The 24,982-nt window shown below is 47.9% G+C and overlaps 1 protein-coding gene across 3 annotated transcripts in view; it reads left to right on the top strand.

Annotated features, from left to right (window-relative positions):
* Nucleotides 1-24,982, top strand: part of fam113 (family with sequence similarity 113) — an 83,505-nt gene that overhangs the window by 25,537 nt on the left and 32,986 nt on the right. For all 3 annotated transcript variants that reach the window (XM_072256854.1, XM_072256855.1, XM_072256853.1), the window contains exons 3-7: nucleotides 4,927-5,006; nucleotides 7,100-7,323; nucleotides 7,765-7,915; nucleotides 8,311-8,554; nucleotides 20,173-20,310. In XM_072256854.1, the coding sequence (XP_072112955.1) occupies nucleotides 4,927-5,006; nucleotides 7,100-7,323; nucleotides 7,765-7,915; nucleotides 8,311-8,554; nucleotides 20,173-20,310 (837 nt within the window). The remainder of the gene's footprint in view (nucleotides 1-4,926; nucleotides 5,007-7,099; nucleotides 7,324-7,764; nucleotides 7,916-8,310; nucleotides 8,555-20,172; nucleotides 20,311-24,982) is intronic.

The raw sequence follows: 24,982 nt of genomic DNA, 5'->3' as shown, positions 1-24,982 counted from the left end.
ATTTTCTGGGATTGCCCTGTTATCAAAGACTATTGGAATGGTATACACAATGCCCTACAAGACATTTATAAGTGTGAAATACCCTTAGAAAGCTCATTGCGGCCAAAAAGTTCTATTCAAAAGGTTCAAAGGAACATCTAAACAAGCCTGATGCATTTTGGAAACAAGTCCTGTGGACTGATGAAGTTAAAATAGAACTTTTTGGCCGCAATGAGCAAAGGTATGTTTGGAGAAAAAAGGATACAAAATTTCATGAAAAGAACACCTCTCCAACTATTAAGCACGGGGGTGGATCGATTATGCTTTGGGCTTGTGTTGCAGCCAGTGGCATGGGGAACATTTACTGGTAGAGGGAAGAATGAATTCAATTAAATACCAGCAAATTCTGGAAGCAAACATCACACTGTCTGTTAATTTAAAAAAAAGCTAAAGATGAAAAGAGGATGGCTTCTACAACAACAGGATAATGAACCTAAACACACCTCAAAATCCACAATGGACTACCTCGAGGCTCAAGCTAAAGGTTTTGCCATGGCCCTCACAGTCCCCTGACCTAAACATCATCGAGAATCTGTGGATAGACCTCAAAAGAGCAGCGTGTGCAAGTTGGCCCAAGAATCTCAGAGAACTAGAAGCCTTTTGCCAGGAAGAATGGGTGAAAATCCCCCAAACAAGAATTGAAAGACTCCTAGCTGGCTACAGGAAGCGTTTACAAGCTGTGATACTTGCCAATGGGGGTGTTACTAAGTACTGCCATGCCCAAACTTTTGCTTTGAGCCCTTTTCGTTTTTTGTTATTTTGAATCTGTGGGCACGTGACCAAGTGGTTAAGGCGTTCGACTAGCGATTGTGAGTTCGAGCCCCAGCTGAGGCAGTGTGTTGTGTCCTTGAGCAAGGCACTTAATCACACAGTGCTCTGCGACGACACTGGTGCCAAGCAGTATGGGTCCTAATGCCCTTCCCTTGGACAACATCGGTGTCGTGGAGAGGGGAGACTTGCAGCATGGGCAACTGCCGGTCTTCCATACAACCTTGCCCAGGCCTGTGCCCTGGAGAGCGAAGACTTTCCAGGCACAGATCCATGGTCTCGCAAGGATAACAGATGCCTTATTTTGAAACTGTAAAAGATGGAAATAAAGTTTTCTTGCTTAAGATATTAAAGAAATGTGTCATCTTTAACTTTATGCCTTTTGGAAATCAGGTAAGCTTTTACTCATTTAGCTATACACAGTAACAGAAATTTTGACCGGTGTGCCCATACTTTTGCATGCCACTGTATATGGATTACAGTAAGGCATTTGATAAGGTTTCCCATGCAAGGCTCATTCAGGAAGTAAGGAGGCATGGGATTCAAGGACCTTGATTTTTGGATCCAGAATTGGCTTGCCCACAGAAGGCAAAAGGTAGTTGTAGATGGCTCATATTCTGCATGAAAGATGGTGACCAGTGGTGTTCCACAGAGATCTTCTCTGGGACCCCACCACTTTGTGATTTTTAGAAATGACCTGGATGAGGAAGTAGAAGGGTGGGTTAGTAAGTTTGCTGATGGCACAAAAGTTGAGGGTTTTGTGGATAGTCTGGAGGGTTGTCAGAGGTTACAGCGGGACATTGTAAGGATCAGGAACTGGGCTGAGAAGTGGCAGATGGAGTTCAACCCAGATAATTGTGAAGTAGTTCATTTTGGTAGGTCAAATTTGAAGACAATATAATATTAACAGTAAGACCTTTGGCACTTTGGAGGATCAGTGAGATCTTGGGGCTAGTGTCCACAGGACTCTCAAAGCTGATGCGTTGTTCTCATGGTGTTGTTAAGAGGGCATGTTGTGTGTTGGCCTTCGTGAACTGTGAGATTGAGTTCAAGAGCCGTGAGGTAATGTTACAGCTATATAAGACCTTAGTTAGACCCCACTTGGAGTAGTGTGTTCAGTTCTGGTCACCTCACTACAGGAAGGATGGGGATACTATAGAGAGAGTGCAGAGGAGATTTACAAGGATTTTGTCTGGATTGGAGAGCATGCCTTATAAGAATAAATTCAGTGAGTTTGGCCTTTTATCCTTGGAGCGACAGAGGATGAGAGGTGACCTGACAGAGGTGTATAAGATGATGAGGGGCATTGATCGTGTGGATAGCCTTCGGGGCTGAAATGTCTAACATGAGGGGGCATAGTTTTAAGGTGCTTGGAAGTAGGTACAAGCGGGATGTCAGAGGTAAGTTTTTCACACAGAGTGGTGGGTGCATGGAATGCACTGCCAGTGATGGTGGTAAATGTGGATACAATAGGGTCTTTTAAGAGACTCTTAGATGCATGGAGCTTAGAAAAATAGAGGACTATGCGGTAGGGAAATTCTAGGCAGCTTTTAGAGTAGGTTACATGGTCGGCAGGACATTGTGGGCCAATGGGCCTGTAATGTGCTGCAGATTTCTGTTTCTATGACCACCCTTGCCTTTAAAATGATATCAATCTCTTAGGTACATTGTAATGCAGCAGATGTTGTATGTTTGGACTTTCAGAAGGGCTTTGACAAGGTTCCTCACATGAGGCTGCTTACCAAGTTAAGAGCCCATGGTGTTACAGGAAAGTTGCTAACATGGTTAGAGCATTGGCTGATTGGTAGGAGTCAGTGAGTGGGAGTAAAACAATTTTTCTGGTTGGCTGCCAGTGACTAATGTTCCACAGGAGTCGGTTTTGGGACCACTTCTTTTTATGCTGTATATAAATGATTTAGATGATACAATGGATGGCTTTGTTGCCAAGTTTACAGATTATACGAAGATTGGTGGAGGAGTAGGTGGTGTTGAGGAAACAGGAAGGCTGCAGAAGGATTTAGACAGATTAGGAGAATGGGTAAGAAATGGGAAAGTGATTGGAAGATATTTTAAGTGACCCAGATATATGTGTAATTGGATAGACATAGATTGATTAAGGATAGTCAGCATGGTTTTGTGTGTAGTATGTCATGTCTCTCAGTCTTGGTGTTTTTGAGGTAGTTACTGGGAAACTGGATGAAGGCAAGGCAGTGGATGTTGTCTACATGGACTTTAGCAAGGCATTTGACAAGGTCTCTGACAAGGTCTCAGATGGGATGTTAATCAGGAAGGTTCAGTTGCTCAGCGTTCAAGATGAGGTAGTAAATTGGATTAGAAATTGGCTTTGTGGGAGAATCCAGCTAGTGGTAGTAGCCACTGACTGGAAGCCTGTGATGAGTGGTGTGCTGCAAGGGAATGGTGTTGGGTGCTTTGTTGTTTGTTATTTATATCAATGATCTGGCTGATAATGTGGCTAACTGGATCAGCAAAGTTGTGGATGACACCAAGATTGGGAGTGTAATGGACAGTGAGGAAGATTATCATCGCTGGCAAAGGGATCTGCATCTTCTCGAAAGATGGGCTGAAAAATGGCGGGTGGAGTTTAATGCAGACAAATACGAGGCTTAGCACTTTGGTAGGACCAACTAGGTTAGGTCTTACACAGGGAATGGTAGGGTACAAGGAGTGTGGTAGAACAAAGGGATCTGGGAATACAGGTCCATAATTCATTGAAAGTGGTGCCACAGATAGGATCCTAAAGAAAGCTTTTGGCACATTGACTTTCATAAATCAATCTGAATTATATAGAAAAATTGAGTAGGTTTGGAATTTATTCCTTGGAATATAGAAAATTGAGAGGAGAGTTGATAGAGGTATGCAGAATTATGAGGGGTATAGTTAGCGTAAATGCAAGCAGGCTTTTTCCACTGAGGTTGCTGGGACTGCAACCAGAGATCATGCGTTAAGGGTGAAAGGTGAAAAGTTCAAGGGGAACATGAGGGGAAATTTCACTGAGGCCCGTGAGAGTGAGGAATGAGCTGGTAGCACAAGCTCGTTTTAATGTTTCAGAGAAGTTTGGCTAGATACACAAATAGTAGGGCTATGGTCCTGGTGGCAGTTTAAATGGCTTGGCATGGACAAGATTAGCAGAAGTTCCTGTTTCTGTTCTGTACTTTCCCATGACCACAGCCTGTACAGATGCACAACCGTGGCTGGTCACAGACTGCACAATGAGATACACTCGGGAAGGCCGGACCTGAATGAAGAGTATAGGGTTAATGGCAGTGCGAAGGAATAGAAGGCCCTTGGTATCCAAGTCCATACATCCCTCAAAGTTGCCGTGCAAGTTGATAGGGTTGTCAAGAAGGCATATGGTGAGTTGGCCTTCATTGGTTGGAGGATTGAGTTCAAGAGCCATGAGTTAAAGCTGCAGTTATATAAAAGCTGGGTTAGACCACACTCAGAAACTGTGTTCAGTTTTGGTTACCTCATTGGAGGATGTGGAGTATTTGGAGGGGGTGCAGAGAAGAGTTACCAGGATGCTGTCTGGATTAGAGAGCATGTCTGATGTGGACAGGTTTTGTGAGCTTAAGCTTTTCTTGGGGTAAAGGAGGTGAGAGATGACTTGTTTGAGGTGTACAAAATGACGAGGTATCGATTGAATGGACCGCCAGGGTAGAAATAGCCATAAGGGCCATGTGGAAGGGAAGAGTTTAACTGATCTTAGAGTAGGTTAAAAGGTTTCCACAACGTTGAGGTCTGAAAGGCCTGTACTGTGATGTAATATTCTGTAATCTGCTTTGATGTATGAGCAGAAGACAAGATCTTTCCACTTCCTTGTGAGATCAAAATTATGCTGGTAGACCAAAGGAAGTGTTTCTTCATGGCTAAAACTAGAGGGTACAGGCTTAAAGTATGTAGAGGGAGTCTAAGGAACAACATGCCATCCAGAGGGGAGGGTGTTGCAAACTTACTCTCCATCTCCTGTCTCTGGCGGGAGCATGTTACGAGCAGTTAGGAGGCTTCTTTCTGTCTGGTGTGTGAATTCTGAGAGCAAGTATAGTTTAACACCCTTCTTCTGTTCTCTCCCCCCCCCCCCCCCCCCAAACATCCCTGCAGTCCAGCGGGCTGTCTATAAGGACCTGGTTCTGTTCCTGCAGAAGTCAGACCACCTGACTGCTGACCAGCTGCGTGCTAAGGTACAGGGAGGGATGGGACGTGGGCAGGTTTCAGCCTGTGCTGGGTATGGGGCATGTGTGGGAGGGGAACGCAGAGGTTTTGGGATGTTGGGGAGACTGAGGTTAGTGTAGTAGGGGGATGGAGAGGTTTTGGGATGTTGAGGGGATGGGCTGGTATCAGAAGGGAATGGAGGGATTTCGGGACATTGATGACTGGGGTTGGTGTGGGAGGAAGATGAGGTTTTGGGGTGTTGAAGGGACTGCGTTTGGTGTAATAGATTGAGAGGTATTGGGATTTTGAGGGGACTGAGGTTGATGTGGGAGGGGGATAGAGAGGTTTGGAGATGTTGAGGGGAGTAGGTTTGGTGTGGGTAGGAGATGGAGAGGTTTTGGGATGCAGACGTGACTAGAGTTGGTGTGGGAGGGGACATAGAGGTTTCATAGTCATACTTTATTGATCCCGGTGGGAAATTGGTTAATTGGAAATTTCAGGATGTTGAGGGGACTGGGTTTGGTATGGGAGGGGAAAGGAGAGGTTCTGGGATGTTGAGGGGACAGTTGGATGTGGGAGGGGAAAGGAGAGGTTCTGAGATGTTGAGGGGACTGAGTTTGGTATGGGGGGAAAGGAGAGGTTCTGGGATGTTGAGGGGACTGGGTTTGGTATGGGGGGGAAAGGAGAGATTCTGGGATGTTGAGGGGACAGTTGGATGTGGGAGGGGAAAGGAGAGGTTCTGGGATGTTGAGGGGACTGGGTTTGGTATGGGGGGAAAGGAGAGGTTCTGGGATGTTGGGACTGGGTTTGGTATGGGGGGGAAAGGAGAGGTTCTGGGATGTTGAGGGGACAGTTTGATGTGGGAGGGAGATGGAGAGGTTTTGGGATGTTGAAGGTACTGAAGTTGTGGGAGGGATATGGAGAGTTTTAGGATGTTGATGGGACTGGGGTTGATGTGCGAGGGGGGGATGAAGATAGGATTTTGAGGGCTGGGTTTGGTGTGGAAGGGAGATGGAAAGGTTTTGGGATGTTGAGGGGACTGAGGTTGGTGTGGGAGGGAGATGGAGAGATATTGGGATGTTGATGTGGAAGGGGGGCAGAGAGGTGTTGGGATGTTGGAGGGACTGGGTTTGGTGTGGGCAGGGAGATGGTGAGGTTGTGGGATGTGGAGTGGACTGAGGTTGATGTGAAAGGAGGATGGAGAGGTTTTGAGATGTGTGGCCTGAGTTTGGTGTGGGAGGGGAGATGGTGAGGTTATGGGATGTTGATGGGGACTGGGGCTGGTGTGGGAGGGGAGATGGAGAGGTCTTGCGATGTTGAGGGGGAGTGGGGCTGGTGTGGGACGAAAATGGAGTGGTTTTGGGATGTTGAGGGGATTGGGTTTGGTTTGGGAGGGGAGATGTAGTTGTTTTGGGATGTTGAAGGGGACTGAGGTTGATGTGGGACAAAAATGGGGAGGTTTTGGGATGTTGAGGGGTCTGAGGTTGATTGAGAGGTGGATGGAGAGGTTTGGGATGTTGTCGTGAATGGGTTTCATTTGGGAGGGGAGATGGAGAGATATTGGGATGTTGAGTGAAACTGACTTGTGTGCGAGGCGAGATGGAGAGGTTTTGGGATGTTGAAGCTACTGGGTTTGGTGTGGGAGGGGAGATGGAAAGGTTTCGCGATGTTGATGGGACTGAGTTTGTGGGAGGGGAGATGGAGAGGTTTCGTGATCTTGAGAGGGACTGGGTTTGGTGTGAGATGGAGAGGTTTTGGGATGTTGAAGGGATTGGGTTTGGTGTGGGAGGGAAGTGGAGCTGTTTTGGGATGTTGAGGGGACTGTGGCTGGTGTGGGAGATGCTGATGAATGTGGATGAGGTGGTTTGGCAGGAGTTATTGGCTACTGTTCTTGTCTGATGCCATGTGACCCCGATGGGTGGTGGGGAGGGGATTGTGGAGTGGTGGGGATGTGTATGGGGAGGGGATTGTGGAGTGGTGGATACAGAATGGTTCGGTGGTGGTGATTGATATCGCTGCCTGTCTTCATTTTATCTTTGAGTGGAGTGTTGGTGAGGCGCAGTAGGCGTCTGGGGAGGGTCTGGTGACTGTTAACCCTGTCTGATTCCGGGTGTTCCTGCAGTCTGAGCTGAGTTTCGAGGGGGACTGTCGGCTGGAGGCCAGCGAGCAGACCAATGGCCCGGAGTTCCGCGAGTCTCGCCAGTTCTGCCATCCCTTCCACCTGCTGCGTTTCCACTTCCTGACTCGCGTCTACAATGACTATGTGGAGGAGATCCTGAAGGGATTCCTGGCTGAACCCCTGCCAGATATCCTCATCATTAACTCCTGCGTCTGGGACATCTCCAGGTATGTCAGGCAGGTCTGGGTGCTCCAGATGGCACTGCGGGAGGGTCTGCGAATAACCCACCCACAGGGATGGCTGCCATCAAGGCAGTGTTGTCTTCCTCTTACCCGTCTCTGCTCCCGCTCCCGCCCCGCCTCCTGCCCACTAACCCCCATCCAGCCACGGCCTCTCCCCCTACCCACTCTGACATCCCAGTTCGAGTGGCCGCACTCACCAGAGTGTGTGGGTCAGCTGTTGCAAATGTGCTATTTGTAATGGAGGTGATGTATGTGATAGCTGTGGTGTGTCACTGGCATGTGTGATGCTGTGCATATTGCAGGTGTGTCATATGATACTGTGTCACAGGCATGTTAGGTGATGCTGTGACATGTCACAGGCATGGCATGTGACACTAGTGGGTGATGTGTTTCACCCGTGTTGTGTGACACTGTGGTGTGTTGCAGGTACGGTGAAGACTCCAAGACGGAGTACTGGAGGAACCTTGAGCGTCTGTTCATCCGGCTGAGGGAGGTCCTGCCAGCTGACTGCTTGGTCATCTGGAGCCTGGCCATGCCCCTTGGCTCCCAGCCCAAGGGGGGATTCCTGTCCTCTGAGGTAGGACTGGCAGTTGTAATGCAGGGGGAAGACAGAGCTGGGGGTGAAGTCAGCTCAGTGCCTGCAGGCGGATGTGATGTCTGTGGGGTTGAGACGGGGTGAGGGAGACGGTTCCTGTTGGGACATAGATCTCACGGGGAGATGCAAGCAGTGTGGGGGGAGGTGGAGTTTGGGGGCACAAGTGGGAAGGGAACAGGATTCAGGGGTGGTGATGCAGCTGCACTGTGGGAGGGTGGGGGTCAGGGCTGGTGTGGGTGGATCGGTGGTGGGGCGGGTGGTTTCCGTCTCACAGCCGCACTGAGGGAGGGTTGGGTTAAAGACGGTGTGAGAAATGATGCGGTCGGTAGGAGGGAATAAGCACTGCTCTTTAACGTCCCTCCCTTGCTTTCTCACAGCCGCAAAAGCGGTATCCAAACCTGCGCAAAGATGTGGTGGAGGTGAATTTCCACGTGGCAAAGCTGGCTGCAGCTTACAACCTTGACGTGCTGGACCTGCACTTCAGGTTCCGGCACGAGCTGAGTCAGCGAGCGGCAGACGGGATCCACTGGGACCAGAGGGCTCACCGCACCATTACCCAGCTACTCCTGCACCATATCGCAGAGGCGTGGCACATCCACCTGCCCCCGCACAAGGCTTCAGGTAACACCCCCCATTTCTACTCCCCAGTTCCCATCCTCTCCTCTTCTCTCCCCCAACTCCAACCCACATCCACATCGTCCAGACCTAGAGCGTGCACCTGCCCTGGCATGAGGCTCCAGGTAACACCCCCCATCTCTACTCCCCGATTCCCATCCTCTCCCCTCCCCCCAATTCCCATCCTCCCTCAGCTCCAGCCCACACCCCCATCGTCCAGACCTAGAGCGTGCACCTGCCCTGGCATGAGGCTCCAGGTAACACCCCCCATCTCTACTCCCCGATTCCCATCCTCTCCCCTCCCCCCGATTCCCATCCTCCCTCAGCTCCAGCCCACACCCCCATCGTCCAGACCTAGAGCGTGCACCTGCCCTGGCACAGAGGTCCAGGTAAGCCCCCCAACTCTCCTGACACCACATCGCTACAGCTTTTAAAAATATTAGAATAGATAGATAGGCTTTTCAGATATATAAATAGTGAAAGAGATGACAGTGGATATCGGACCGCTGGAAAATGACACTGGAGAGGTAGCAGTGGGCGACAAAGGAATGGTGGACGAACTTCATAAGTATTTTGCGTCGGTCTTCACTATGGAAGGACAGTCATATAACCAGTCTGCAAATATAAAAGAAAATTATAATAATGAGGTAATTGATCAAAGCTACAGGGAAGTATCTGCAGGAGGCGGGTAGCTGGGTGACCGTCAGGAGAATGGAAATAGGCAGTTAGAGCAGAGCACCCTGTGGCCATTCCTCTCAAATATGAGTATACCACTTTGGATACTGTTGTGGGGGATGACCTCCCAGAGGAATGCCACAGCGACCTGGTTACAGGCACTGAGCATGGGTCCGTGGTGCAGAAGGGAAAGAGAGAGTGTAGAAGGGAGCGGTAGTGATAGGGGACTCGATAGAGAGGAGAACAGACAGGAGATTCTGTGGTCGTGAATGGGACGCCCGGATGGTGTGTTGCCTCCCAGGTGCCAGGATCAGGGACGTCTCAGATCATGTCCACAGCATCTTGGAGAGGGAGGGAGAGCAGCCTGATGTCTTGGTACAAATTGGTAGCAACGACATAGGAAGGAAAAGCAAAAAGGTCCTAAAGACAGAATTTCGAGAGCTAGGCAGTAAGCTGAGAACTACTACGTCGACTCAGGCCTAGAGGGCCGGCGTCAGGCACGATGATGGACTCTCCACTTCTCCCTTTCCCTCATCAGTGTGTTCAGTTCATCCACATCAGCTGCGCCACTGTCTTCTAGGAGCGTGTTGACCATAGTCTTGGGAGGGCGCCCAGGGTTCATCCTCCCATGCTTGGTCTCCCATATGATGACTAGGCTGGCAGGTAGCTCGCGGTGGCGTAGACAGTGCCCTGTTAGTTGCTGTCTTCTCACCTCAATTTTAGTGGAGAGCATCGGTAGGTCGTTATAGAGCTCCAGGTTTGTCATGTGCTGTTGCCAACTCATGTCAAGAGCCATCTGGAGCATTCATGTATAGCAACCATCTAGAGAATTCCGCATCGTCTTGGTGAGTGTCCACGTCTCGCATCCGTGCATGAAAATAGACTCTATGACTGCCATGAAAATCCTCTTTTGAAGCTCTCTGGTCAGGTTCGACTTGCAGGTTTCCTTCATGTCATTCATAGCCCTCCACGCCAGCGCCTTCCGTATCTTTATGTCCTTCTCCGAACTCATCATTCTTGACCCAAGGTACTTGTAGTCAAAGACTTTCTTAATGGTATCATTCTCTACGGTCTTGAGAGTACCTTCATCGCAGTTAAACGCCATGTACTCTCTTTTTAGCGTTTAGGTGAAGTCCAACTTTATTGCACTCAGTTTCCACTTTTGTCAGTAGCTGCTGTGCTTCCTTCATCTGGTCAGAGCAGGACTATGTCATCTGCAAAATCGAGATCTGTGAGCATAACTGGTCTGACCCTTTTGGTTCCTCCTGGTTTTATGTTAAAACCAAGCTTGTCACGATCTTTGGTAGCTTGACGCAGAGCGTAATCAAGGACGATTATAAAGATGTAGGGTGCCAGAGTGTCTCCTTGCAGCACCCCAGCTAGGAGCTCGAACACTGCTGTTTCTCCATCTGGTGATACAACTTTCGCCATGGTTTTGGTATAGCTGGACTCTATTGCTCTCAGTAGATGGTCTGAAACTCCGTAAGCTTTCAGGATCCTCAGCATTTTACCCCGCTGAATGGAGTCAAAAGCTTTGTGAAAATCGATGAAAGTAAGCACGGCTGGTAGGTTGTTCTTCTTGACTTCCTCAATGATCCTTCGGAGAGCAAGTATTTGCATTACTGTTGTGCGCTTCTGCCGAAAACCATTCTGATTGAATCTTAGCTTAGGGTCAATAGTGGTGCGAATCCTGTTCAAGATCATCCGATTGTATAACTGCTAAGATGCAGGTCAAGCTGATACTGCAGTAGTTATCTGTCTTTATGAGGGATCCGGACTTGGGGACTGGGATAATGTTTGAGAGTGACCACTGTTCTGGTTTGTCACCTTTCATCAGTGCCGTATTACATATGTCCAGCAAGATGTTGTCCAGGTCGCAGTTCTTCAGGACACCTGGTGGTATCCCACCTGGTTCAGCACTCCTGCCCTGTTTGAGTGCATATTTGGCCTCCTTCAGTTCCTCAATGGTGAATGGGCCATCATCGATGTCGACTTGCGTTAGTATCACGGGTATGTCCTCTTCCGAGATTGTTGGAGGGCTTCCCAGCAGGTTCTTAAAGTGGGTAAACCATGTCTGGACATGGTCCTCTGCTGTTTTACCACTTATTTGACCTGATGAGGTCTTCTTCCGTCTGCTGATCTCGTTGACCAGGTGCCATGCTTCTCCATGCTGCTTGTCTTCATTAGCAGCCTCTACCTCTCTAATCCTCTCAGCTAGTTCCTCTTTCTTCAGTCGGTCGTAGGTGGCAAAGATCTTTGCTGTCTTGAACTTGTCTCTTAGCTCTCCTGTTTCGTTCGGCATGACAAGCATTGACCACACTTCTTGCTGCGACGACGTCAGGAAGTTTCGAGATCCAGCTCTTCTTGATTCGCTTCACAGGAGGCAAACTCTTTGTTGCATCAGTGTTTGCGTCTATGAGCCATTGATAGCGGTCGGTGGCAGTCTCTTCCTCCCCCTTTCCAGTGGGCCGAAGCAATTTCTCACCTCCACTGTGTACTGGGCTTGAAGAATAGGTTGTGAGGAGAATACCTTCTCCTTGGGACCTGTGGGTTGCCGCAGGCTCAGTCTCACTTGCATTGACACTATGTGGTCAGAACTGACCAAGTTGAAGGTGCTGTAGGCTTCTGCGTTGATCACACAATTACAACATTTTGTTCTTACGAGGATGTAATCTAGCTGTTTCCTGTAGATGGAGACTCTGTTTTTATATGTCCACAGTTTACCAGCTCGCTTCTTGAATTGTGTGTTGGCAGCAATGAGACTGTGTTCCTGGATGAAATCAACTAGATATTGTCCATTTCTGTTAGTAAAGTCTTGGTATGAGTATGGAACATCTTCCAGACTGACCTGGGCATTAAAATCGCCGAGCACAGCCAGGAAGTTATGTGCCGGTATTGAAGTGACAGCTTGGTGAAGTTCACTGTAGAAGGCCTCCAACTCCTCCTCTTCGCTGCAGTTGTGCGGGGAGTAACAGATGACAGAGGTCGCCGGTGCATCCCCTCTAGCACTGTGAACTTATCTCTTTGTCAGGGTGTACATGACGGTGTTCTTGGATCCCCAGGAAGGAGATCTCGTAGCTGCTTGCCTGTGATGCCAACTCTGTGCATCGAGGCAAGAGGCGGATGGTGTTTGTGTTGAAGGTTGAGATGACCGTTTTTACCTTACAGCGCAAAAGAGGCGCAGTTCGCTCGGCCCCCTTGTCGGACTCCACCCTCCCCATGGGGTTTGAGGTTGCATCTTCATACTGCCTGTCTCGGCCAGGGTCTGGGCGTTCCACAGATTTCCTGAGCACTCTTGACTCTGGAAGTATAGGGTTTGTTGGGTTGTCTGTCATCATGATGCCTGACATAAAGCTGAGAAGCAGTGTAGTAAAACTGGATAACGATCAGGAGGTGGTAACCTTGTTAAGGCATTGGTAATCGCCATGGGCAGCAGCCACCATGGCACTTGATTGGCATACAATGCCAAGTCTTTCCACATTGGCAAGCCCAGCTTTGCAGTTGCCAGCTTTTCTGGGTCCGGTCTACGCGCAGGTCGCTTGTGGAAATGGGGTGATTGACGCCATGTTTTGTGACTAGTTGAGAATGTGGGCTTGGTGAGATTTGGGAATTCGCCCAGCAGTCGAGTGAACTCCCATGAGGTGGTACATGCACTTGACAGAGTTGTTGTGGGGAACATATTGTGGAGCAATTTAACAACCCAAAGTCCTTGACATCCACAAGCTGGCAGTTCTTAAGATCAACCAACAGTCCTTGGCACACAGGAAATCTGTGCCAAACAGAAGTCTAGCCACTTAAGCCAGGACGAAGACTCATGTGTAACGTCGCCCACTGAAGCAAAGTGTCACCTTTCGTGTCCTGTAAGTCTGGATGAATTTGATGGGTACTTTGCATCTGACTTCACTGTGGAAGACACTAGCAGTGTGCCAGAGGTCCATGAGTGTCAGGGAGCAGGAGTGAGTGCCATTGCTATTACAAAGGAAAAAGTGCTTGGCAAACTCGAAGGTCGTGAGGTGGAAAGGTCACCTGGACCAGAGCCCTGAGAGAGGTTGCTGAAGAGATAACGGATGCATTGGTCATGATCTTTCAACAATCACTTGATTCTGGCATAGTCCCGGAGGATTGGAAGATTGCAAATGTCACTCCACTCTTCAAGAAGGGAGGAAGGCAAAAGAAAGGAAATTATAGGTCAGTTGGCCTAACCTCAGTGGTTGGGAAAGTGTTGGAGTCTATTATCAAAGGTGAGGTTTTGAGGTACTAGGAGACTAATGATAAAATAAGTCAAAGTCAGCATGGTTTCTGTCAAGGGAAATCTTGCCTGACAAATCCGTTAGAGTCCTTCGAGGAAGATACAAGCAGGGTAGACATTTACTTTGATTTTCAGAAGGCATTTGATAAGGTGCCACACATGAGGCTGCTTAACAAGATAAAATCCTATGGTGTTACAGGAAAGATACTGGCAAGAATAGCAGAATAGCTGACAGGCAGGAGGCAGGGAGTGGGAATAAAAAGGGCTTTTTTGATTGGCTGCCAATGACTTCAATTTTTTGAAGCAGATAGGACTTCCAGTTTGGTTGCTGGCCGCTCGACCATGGTTTTCGGTTGGGCACTGGGAGCTTGGAGAGATTCGGTGGGGGCGGGCGCCCGCCCGGGGGCCATGATCGAGTGGTCGGCAACTTGGCCAGCTCCTCCACCGGACTTAGTCTGGTGAGGATGGTGTGAGGACACCCAGCAGGACTGAAAAAAACAAGACCTGACAAAGGGCGGATGAGCTCCTTGTGAGCCAACGGCCATCTTCCGCGGAAGAGATTAAAGCCTCACCACGTGTCTACGAATCGTATGCTATGCACCCAGTTAGAAGAGACATGATGAACTTGGGCACTGGACCTGTCCAAGGCCTCCGCCTAAGGAAGGGCCGAGCTCGAAGAAGCGGCCGCGGCTGGAGGCCGACATGGCCTCGGGCTCGAGTTCAGCGGAGGCGGCGGCAGGCAGTGCCAAGGTGGCCAGCGAGAACAAACTGGAGGAGAGGCTGTACTCGGTGCTGTCGCAAGATCGAAGAAGATGGAGGTGCATAGCTGCCAAACCCGGATTCGGGACGGCACCCACTGACTGACTGACCGACCGGTGACTACTGATGGTCCTCGGGGGTCAGTATTGGGACAACTACTTTTCACGTTGTTTGTCAGTGATTCAGATAATGGAATTGATGGCTCTGTGGCAAAGTATGCAGATGATTCAAAGATAATTGGAGGGGGTAGATAGTGCTGAAGAAACAATGCGATTGCAGCAGGACTTGGACAAATTGGAAGAATAGGCAAAATGTGACAGATGGAATACAGTGTTGGGAAATGTATGATAATGCACTTTGGAAAAAGGAACGATAGTGTGGACTATTATCTAAATGGGGAGAAGGTTCAAACATCAGAGGTGCAGAGGGACAGAAGTCCTCATGCAAGACTCCCAGAAGGTTAATTTACAGGTTGAGTCTGTGGTAAAGAAGGCAAATGCAATGTTGGCATTCATTTCAATGGGAATAGAATATAAAAACAAGGAAATAATGCTGAGGCTTTATAAGGCACTAGTTGGGCTGCACTTTGAGTATTATCAACAGTTTGGGGCCCCATATCTCAGAAAAGATGTGCTGGCATTGGAGAGGGTCCAAAGGAGGCTCACGAGGATGATTCCAGAAATGAAAGGGTTATCATATGAGGAATGTCAGATGGAGGAGGGGCAGGTAGTGTTGAGGAAACAGGTAGGATGCAGAAGGGCTTAGACAGATTAGGGGAATGGGCAAGAAAGTGACAAATGAAATATAATGTTGGAAAATGCATGGTCATGCACTTTGCTTCTAGAAATAAATGTGCGGACTATTTTCTAAACAGGGAGAAAATCCAAAAATCTGAGATGCAAAGGGACTTGGGAGTCCTTGCGCATAACAGCCTGAAAATTAAAGGCTGATAGGTAAAGGCTGATTTATACTTGTGTGTCAACTTGATGCTGTAACCTACACGCGTTGTCAGCATTTATACTTGTGCGTTGGTGTGTCTGCGTTGCTCTGCAATTCGCACACGTCGCGCATGCATACACACCTGCCCGCACAAGGCTTCATGGTAGTCTTTTTCGGGGTAAACAAGTTTAAAGCGAGCGTCCTTTTTCGTAAAAGCGAAATGTGTCCTCCATAATTTCGGAGGCCTGTAAAGCTTTATGGAAAGCACTGCAGCCAGAGTTCCTTCCCTGCCCTTCAGTCGCCCAATGGGAAGCTATTGTAGCACAGGAGGAAATGCGATGCGGCCAGGAGGACCAATCTCAGTTGTTGTGGTCTGCGTTGCTGCGACGCGTAGTTACATTTTGGCAGAGGTGCGCGTCAGGCTACGGCGTAGGGATCCTCGTAGGCTCTGCGTAGGGTTTGCGGCGACGCTGTACCTACGGCGTCAAGTTGACGCACAAGTATAAATCAGCCTTCACTTATCATCGCAAGAGACTCAGCAATCTCCTCCCTCGCTTCCCACAGTAGCCTGGGGTATATCTCGTCTGGTCCCGGTGACTTATCTAACTCAATGCTTTTCAAAAGCTCCAGCACATCCTGTTTCTTAATGACTATTTGCTCAAGTGTTTCAGTCCACTGTAAGTCATCCCCACAAGTGCCAAGGTCTTTTTCCCTGGTGAATACTGAAGCAAAGTATTCATTAATTACCTCCACTACCTCCTCTGATTCCATGTACACGTTTCCTCCCTCGCTCCTGATTGGTCCTATTCTCACACGGCTCATCCTCTTCCTCTTTAATTACTTGCAGAATGTCTTGGGGTTTTACTTAATCCTGCTTAGTAAGGCCTTCTCATGGCCCCTTCTGGCTCTCCTAATTCCATTCATAAACTCCTTCCTAGCAACCTTGTAATTTTCTGGAGCTCTAACAGTACCTAGTTTCTTGAACCTTTCATAAGCTTTTCTTTTCTTCTTAACTAGATTTTCTACATACCTTGTACACCCCGGTTCTTTTACCCTACCGTCCTTTCTCTGCCTCAATGAAATATACCTATGCAGAACTCCATGTTCCCTGAACAATTGCCACATTTCTGCTGTGCATTTCCCTGAGAACATCTGCTCCCAATTTAAGCTCCCAAGTTCCTGCTTAATAGCATCATATTTCCCCCTACCCCAATTATTCCCAAATCGTCTGCTCTTATCCCTCTCCAGCGCTAAGGTAGAGGAGATAGAGTTGTGATCACTACTGGCAAAGTGTTCTCCCACTGAAAGATCTGACACCTGACCAGGTTCATTTCCCCATAGCAGGTCAAGTACAGCCTCTCCTCTTGTAGGCTTATCTTCATATTGCGTCAGGAAACCTTCCTGAACACACAAAACAAATTTCACCCCATTTAAATGCCTTGCACTAAGGAGATGCCAATCAATATTAAAATTTCCCATCACAACAACCCAATTGTTATTGCACCGTTCCAGAATTTGCCTCCCTATGTGCTCTTCTATCTCTGTTACTATTGGAGGTGGTCTATAAAAAAGTACCCAGTAGAGTTATTGCCCCCTTCCTGTTTCTGACTTCCACTCACAATGACTCAGACGATCCCTCCATGACTTCCACCTTTTCTGCAACTGTGACACTATCCCTAATTAGCAATGCCACACCCTCACCTCCTTTGCCTCCCTCTCTGTTCTTTTTGAAACATCTAAAGCCTGGCACACTCTGCAGCCATTCCTGCTCCTGTGACATCCAAGTCTCTGTAATGGCCAGAACGTCACAGTCCCACGTATTGATGCATGCTCCAAGTTCATCTGCCTTGCTTGCGATACTCCTTGCATTAAAATAGACACATCTCAAACCATCAGGCTGAATGCATCTTTGCTCTAACAACTGCCTCTCCTTCCTCACAAACTCCCTACAAGCTGTCTCTACTTGTGCTCCAACCTCCCCGTCCTCTGCCTCTTCCCTTCGGTTCCCACCCCCGTAAATCTAGTTTAAACTCTCCGCAATAGCCTTAGCAAACCTCCCCGCCAGGTTATTGGTCTCCCTGGGATTCAAGTGCAACCCGTCCTTTTTGTACAGATCACACCTGCCGCAGACTAGGTCCCAACAATCCAAAAATCTGAATCCCTGATCCCTGTTCCGATCCTTCAGCCACACATTTATCCTCCACTTCATTAGACCATAGGACATAGAAGCAGAATTAGGCCATCTGGCCCATCGAGTCTGCTCCGCCATTCAATTATGGTTGATACTCTATTTCTATCTCCTCCTCAACCCCAGTTCCCGGCCTTCTCCCCGTAACCTTTGATGCCATGTCCAATCAAGAACCTATCAATCTCTGCATTAAATACACCCAACAATCTGGCCTCCACAGCTGCATGTGGCAACAAATTCCTCAAATTCATCACCCTCTGGCTAAAGAAATTTCTCCACATCTCTGTTTTGAAAGGGTGCCCCTCTATCCTGAGGCTATGCCCTCTTGTCCTAGACTCTCCCACCATGGGAAACATCCTTTCCACATTTACTCTTTCTTGGCCTTTCAATATTCAAAAGGTTTCAATCAGATTCCCTGCTCACCTTTCTAAATTACAGCGAGTACAGACCCAGAGCCATCAAACGTTCCTTCTATGATAACCCTTTCATTCCTGGAATCATCCTTGTGAATCTCCTCTGAACCCTCTCAAAGCCAGCACATCTTTTCTAAGATGAGGAGCCCAAAACTGTTCACAATATTCAAGGTGAGGCCTCACCAGTGGCTTCTGCATCACATCCTTGCTCTTGTATTCTAGACCTTTCGAAATGAATGCTAATGTGACATTTGCCTTTCTCATCACCGACTCAACCTGCAGGTTAACTTTCAGGGTGTTCTGCACAAGGACTCCCAAGTCCCTCTGCACCTCAGATTCCTGGAATTTTTCCCCATTTAGAAAAGAGTCAGCACCTTTATTTCTACTTCCAAAGTACATGACCATGCATTTTCCAACATTGTATTTCATTTGTCACTTTCTTGCCCATTCTCCTAATCTGTCTGTCCTTCTACAGCCTACCTGTTTCCTCAACACCACCTGCCCCTCCATCATCTGACGTTCCTCGTATGATAACCCTTTCATTTCTGGAATCATCCTCGTGAGCTTCCTACCTGTTTCCTCAACACCACCAAACTTTGTGTCATCTGCAAACTTGGCAACAAAGCCATCTATTCCATCATCTAAATCATTTATATAAAGCATAAAAAGAAGTGGTCCCAACACTGACCTCTGTGGATTACCACTCGTCACTGGCAACAAATCTGAAAAGAACCAGTATAGGAATCATTCTATTCCTATACTCGCTGTTGCATGGCACAGGCAGCAGACCTGAGATTACTACCTTTGAGGTCCTGCTTCTCAGCTTCCTTCCTAACTCCCTGTATTCTGCTTTCAGGACTGCCACCTTTTTCCCTCCTATGTCATTGGTACCAATATGTACCACAACCTCTGGCTGCTCACCCTCCCATTTCAGGATATTGTGGACATGCTCAGAAACATCACGAACCCTGGCACCTAGGAGGCAAACTACCATCGTTGCTTCTTTTTTGTGTCCACAGAGATGTCGTGTTTATGGATTTCAGCAAGGCATTTGATAAGGTACCCCATGCAAGACTTATTGAGAAAGTAAGGAGGCATGGGATCCAAGGGGACATTGCTCTGTGGATCCAGAACTGGCTTGCCCACAGAAGGCAAAGTGTGGTTGTAGACGGGTCATATTCTGCATGGAGGTCAGTGACCAGTGGTGTGCCTCAGGGATCTGTTCTGGGACCCTTACTCTTTGTGATTTTTATAAATGACCTGCATGAGGAAGTGGAGAGATGGGTCAGTAAGTTTGCTGATGACACAAAGGTTGGGGGTGTTGTGGATAGTGTGGAGTGCTGTCAGAGGTTACAACAGGACATTGATAGGATGCAAAACTGGGCTGAAAAGTGGCAGATGGAGTTCAACCCAGACAGGTGTGAGGTGGTTCATTTTGGTAGGTCAAATATGATGGCAGAATATAGTATTAATGGTAAGACTCTTGGCAGTGTGGAGGATCAGAGGGATCTTGGGGTCCAAGTCCAAAGGACACTCGAAGCTGCTGTGCAGGTTGACTCTGTGGTTAAGAAGGTGTACGGTGTATCAACTGTGGGATTGAGTTCAAGAGCCGAGAGGTAATGTTACAGCTATAATGGACCCTGGTCAGACCCCACTTGGACAGTGCTCACTTCTGGTCACCTCACTACAGGAAAGATGTGGAAACCATAGAAAGGGTGCAGAGGAGATTTACAAGGATGTTGCTTGGATTGGAGAGCATGCCTTTGAGAATAGGTTGAGTGAACTCGGCCTTTTCTCCTTGGAGTGATGGAGGATGAGAGGTGACCTGATAAAGGTGTATAAGATAATGGGAAGCATTGATCGTGTGGATAGTCAGAGGCTTTTTCCCAGGGCTGAAATGGCTAACATGAGAAGGCACAGTTTTAAGGTGCTTGGAAGTAGGTACAGAGGAAATATTGGGGTAGATCTTTTACACAGAGTAGTGAGTGTGTGGAATGGGCTGCTGGTGACGGTAGTGGAGGTGGATACGATAGGGTCTTTTAAAGAGACTCCTGAATAGGTACATGGAACTTAGAAAAATAGAGAGCTATTTCTAAGGTAATTTCTAAAGTAAGTACATGTTCGGCACAGCATTGTGGGCGGAAGGGCCTGTATTGTGCTGTAGGTTTTCTATGTTTCTATTCCCACCCAGGATCCTCTGGGGGTGAGGGTGAGGATTGATCTGCTAACCTCCCCCTCCCAACACTTTAACAGCCCCTCCACCTCCCCTCGGTGTGGCTGCTGCAGAAGGATCTGTGGAGAGGATTGGTCTTGGGAGATATGAGCAGCTTGGACGTGTGGCTGGGAATGTTTTGTGTTACCTGCTTGTATTTAACGCAGTGCACGCTGGTTTGTTTTCCAGTTCCGGTATCATGGGAAGTTGGTCCCAGAGGATCAGGCCCTCTCAGAAGGAACGTTGCTGTGGAAAACCACTTCACATCTGACCAGCCTGAGTCCTTCCCGGGGTACATGAGTTTCAGGGATGGACCTGGACCTGTAGGTAGGTTGCCTGTCTCTTTGGGGCTAAATTTACAATCCTCTGCAGCTTTCGGTTCTGTGCGGTTTCACCCCCCCCCCCCCCAATGCCAGACAGCCTGTCAGAATGCTCTCCGCGGCACATCTATAGAAGTTTTTGAGTGTATTTGTTGAAATACTGTATATTTTTTTTAAAAAATAAGTAAGGTAGTGTCCATTTGGAAATCGGATGGCAGAGGGGAAGAAGCTGTTCCTGAATCGCTGAGTGTGTGCCTTCAGGCTTCTGTACCGCCTACCTGATGGTAACAGTGAGAAAAGGGCATGCCCTGGGTGCTGCAGGTCCTTAATAAAGGATGCTGCCTTTCCGAGACACTGCTCCTTGAAGACGTCCTGGGTACTTTGTAGGCTACTACCCAAAATGGAATGATTAATTTTACAACCCTCTGCAGCTTTCGGTCCTGTGCAGTAGCCCCCCTCCTCCCCCCCCCCCCAATTACAGAGGGAGGTACAGAGGTCCAGGTTCTGCAACTTCTCAATCAGGATTGTGGGAATGATGGTATTAAATGCTGAGCTATAGTCCTGACATAGGTGCTTGTGTTGTTGAGGTGGTCTAAAGCTGTGTGAAGAGCCATTGCAATTGCATATGCCTTTGACCTATTCTGGTAGGCAAATTGCAATGGGTCCAGACCCTTGCTGAGGCAGGAATTCATTCTATTCATGACCAACCTCTCAAACCATTTAGATGTGAGTGCTACCGGGCGATAGTCATTAAGGCAGCTCACATTATTCTTGCACCACACATAAAAGTTGCTGGTGAACGCAGCAGGCCAGGCAGCATCTCTAAGAAGAGGTGCAGTCAACGTTTCAGGCTGAGACCCTTCGTCAGGACTAACTGAAGGAAGAGTGAGTAAGGAATTTGAAAGTTGGAGGGGGAGATCCAAAATGATAGGAGAAGACAGGAGGAGGAGGGATGGAGCCAAGAGCTGGACAGGTGATAGGCAAAAGGGATACAAGAGGATCATGGGACAGGAGGTCCGGGAAGAAAGACAAGGAGCGGGGGGGGGGGGCGAGAACCCAGAGGATGGGCAAGGGGTATATTCAGAGGGAGAAAAAGGAGAGTGAGAGAAAGAATGTGTGTATAAAAATAAGTAAGAGATGGGGTACGAGGGGGAGGTGGGGCATTAGCGGAAGCTAGAGAAGTCGATGTTCATGCCATCAGGTTGGAGGCTACCCAGACAGAATATAAGGTGTTGTTCCTCCAACCTGAGTGTGGCTTCATCTTTACAGTAGAGGAGGCCGTGGATAGACATGTCAGAATGGGAATGGGATGTGGAATTAAAATGTGTGGCCACTGGGAGATCCTGCTTTCTCTGGCGGACAGAGCGTAGATGTTCAGCAAAGCGGTCTCCCAGTCTGCGTCGGGTCTCGCCAATACATAGAAGACCACATCGGGAGCACCGGACGCAGTATATCACCCCAGCCGACTCACAGGTGAAGTGTTGCCTCACCTGGAAGGACTGTTTGGGGCCCTGAATGGTGGTAAGGGAGGAAGTGTAAGGGCATGTGTAGCACTTGTTCCGCTTACACGGATGAGTGCCAGGAGGGAGATCAGTAGGGAGGGATGGGGGGGACGAATGGACAAGGGAGTTGCGTACTGGAAAATTGTTGCCTTTTTGAAGCAGGTGGGAACTTCAGCTCTTATATTCTGTACCTCTAGAAATGAATGCCAACGTTGCTTTCGCCTTCTGCACCACCAACTCAACCTGGAGGTTAACCTTTAGGGTATCCTGCATAATGACTCTCAAGTACCTTTGCATCTCTGTATTTTGAATTCTCTCCTCATTTAAATGATAGTCTGCCTGTTTATTTCTTCCACCAAAGTGCATGACCATGCACTTTCCAACATCGCATTTCATTTGCCACTTTGCCCATTCCCCTAAACTACACAAGTCTCTCTGCAGGCTCTCTGTTTCCTGAACACTACATGGTTTCAGGAAACCATGCTGGCTTTGGCCTATCTTGTCATGTGCCTCCAGGTACTCCCAAATTTCATCCCTAACAATAGATTCCAACAACTTCCCAACCACTGATGTCAGGCTAACAGGTCTACAGTTTCCTTTCTGCTGCCTCCCACCCTTCTTAAATAGCGGAGTAACATTTGCAATTTTCTAGTCATCCGGTACAATGCCAGAATCTATCAATTCTTGAAAGATCACCATTAATGCCTCTGCAATCTCTCCAGCTACTTCCTTTAGAACCTGAGGGTGTATCCCATCAAGTCCAGGAGATTTATCCACTCTCAGACCATTAAGCTTCCTGAGCACCTTCTCAGTCATAATTTTCACTGCACAAATTTCACAGATGACACAGCTGTGGCAAACAAGAGCAGTCAAAGCCAACATAAAAGCCAAAGAAAGCTAAAATTAGTGCAAAGTTAGAGGTTTGGGAAGCTTAAAAAGCCAACAGAAGGCAGCTAAACAAATTATTAAGAAGGTGGAATACGAAAGTAAGCTAGCCAATAATATTAGAGGGTACCATAAGTTTCTTCAGATATATAAAGTGTAAAAGAAAGGTGAGTGTGGATATTGGACTGCTGGAAAATGATGTTGGAAAGGTAATGGGGGGGGGACAAGGAAATGCTGGATGAACTGAATAAGTATTTTGTATCAGTCTTCACTGTGGAAGACACTAGCAGTATGGTGAAAGTCCCAGGTGTCGGGGGTCATGAAGTGTGTGGTTACCATAATTAGAGAGAAGTTTCTTGGGAAACTGAAAGGTCTGAAGGTAGATAAGTCACCTGGATTGGAGGGTTCTGAAGGAGGTGGCTGAAGACATTGTGGAGACTTTAGTAATGTAATTAGTGTACAAAGGCTGTTGTAACTCTAGTCAAGAAGAAAAGAGCTTACAAAAGGTTCAAGAAAACTAGGTAATGATAGAGATCCAGAAAATTATAAGGCTAGCAGGAAGGAGTTTAAGTATGAAATTAGGAGAGCCAGAAGGGACCGTGAAAAGGCCTTGGTGGACAGGATTTAGGAAAACCCCAAGGCATTCTACGAGTATGTGAAGAGCAAGAGGATAAGATGTGAGAGAATAGGACCAATCAAGTGTGACAGTGGAAAAATGTGTATGGAACCAGAGGAGATGGCAGAGGTACTTAATGAATGCTTTGCTTCAGTATTCACTACGAGAAAGAATCTTGGCTTTGCCAAAGGCAGGTCGTGCCTTATGAGCTGATTGAATTTTTTTTGAGGATGTGACTAAACACATTGATGAAGGTAGAGCTGCAGGTATAGTGTATATGGATTTCAGAAAGGCATTTGACAAGGTACCCCATGCAAGGCTTATTGAGAAAGTAAGGAGGCATGGGACCCAAGGGGACATTGCTTTGTGGATCCAGAACTGACTTGCCCACAGAAGGCAAAGAGTGACTGTAGATTGGTCATATTCTGCATGGAGGTTGGTGACCAGTGGTGTGCCTCAGTGATCTGTTCTGGGACCCTTACTCTTTGTGATTTTTATAAATGACCTGGATGAAGAAATGGAGGGATGGGTTAACATAGAAACATAGAAAATAGGTGCAAGAGTAGGCCATTCGGCCCTTCGAGCCTGTACCGCCATTCAGTACGATTGTGGCTGATCATCCAACTCAGAACCCTGTACCTGTCTTCTCTCTATACCCCTGATCCCTTTTAGCCACAAGGGCCATATCTAACTCCCTCTTAAATATAGCCAATGAACTGGCCTCAACTGTTTCCTGTGGCAGAGAATTCCACAGATTCACCACTCTCTGTGTGAAGAAGTTTTTCCTCATCTTGGTCCAAAAAGGCTTCCCCTTTATCCTCAAACCATGACCCCTCGTTCTGGACTTCCCCAACATCGGGAACAATCTTCCTGCATCTAGCCTGTCCAATCCCTTTAGAATTTTATACGTTTCAATCAGATCCCCCCTCAATCTTCTAAATTCCAGAGAGTATAAGCCTAGTCGATCCAGTCTTTCATCATATGAAAGTCCTGCCATCCCAGGAATCGATCTGGTGAACCTTCTTTGTACTCCCTCTATGGCAAGAATGTCTTTCCTCAGATTAGGGGACCAAAACTGCACCCAATACTCCAGGTGTGGTCTCACCAAGGCCTCGTACAACTGCAGTAGTACCTCCCTGCTCCTGTACTCTAATCCTCTTGCTATAAATGCCAGCATACCATTCGCCTTTTTCACCGCCTGCTGTACCTGCATGCCCACTTTCAATGACTGATGTACAATGACACCCAGGTCTCGTTGCACCTCCCCTTTTCCTAATCGGCCACCATTCAGATAATCTGTTTTCCTGTTCTTGCCACCAAGGTGGATAACCTCACGTTTATCCACATTAAATTGCATCTGCCATGAATTTGCCCACTCACCTAACCTATCCAAGTCACCCTGCATCCTCTTAGCATCCTCCTCACAGCTAACACTGCCGCCCAGCTTCATGTCATCTGCAAACTTGGAGATGCTGCATTTAATTCCCTCATTTAAGTCATTAATATATATTGTAAGCAACTGGGGTCCCAGCACTGAGCCTTGTGGTACCCCACTAGTCACTGCTGGCCATTCTGAAAAGGTCCCGTTTATTGAATCCTGACGAAGGGTCTCGGCCTGAAACGTCGACTGTACCTCTTCCTAGAGATGCTGCCTGGTCTGCTGTGTGTTGCTTGAA

The sequence above is a fragment of the Mobula birostris genome, chromosome 4, assembly GCF_030028105.1.
Source record: "Mobula birostris isolate sMobBir1 chromosome 4, sMobBir1.hap1, whole genome shotgun sequence".
NCBI classification, from domain to species: Eukaryota; Metazoa; Chordata; class Chondrichthyes; order Myliobatiformes; family Myliobatidae; genus Mobula; species Mobula birostris.
The sequence above is the reverse complement of the archived record's forward strand: the minus strand, read 5'-3'. Positions and strand labels throughout refer to the sequence as shown.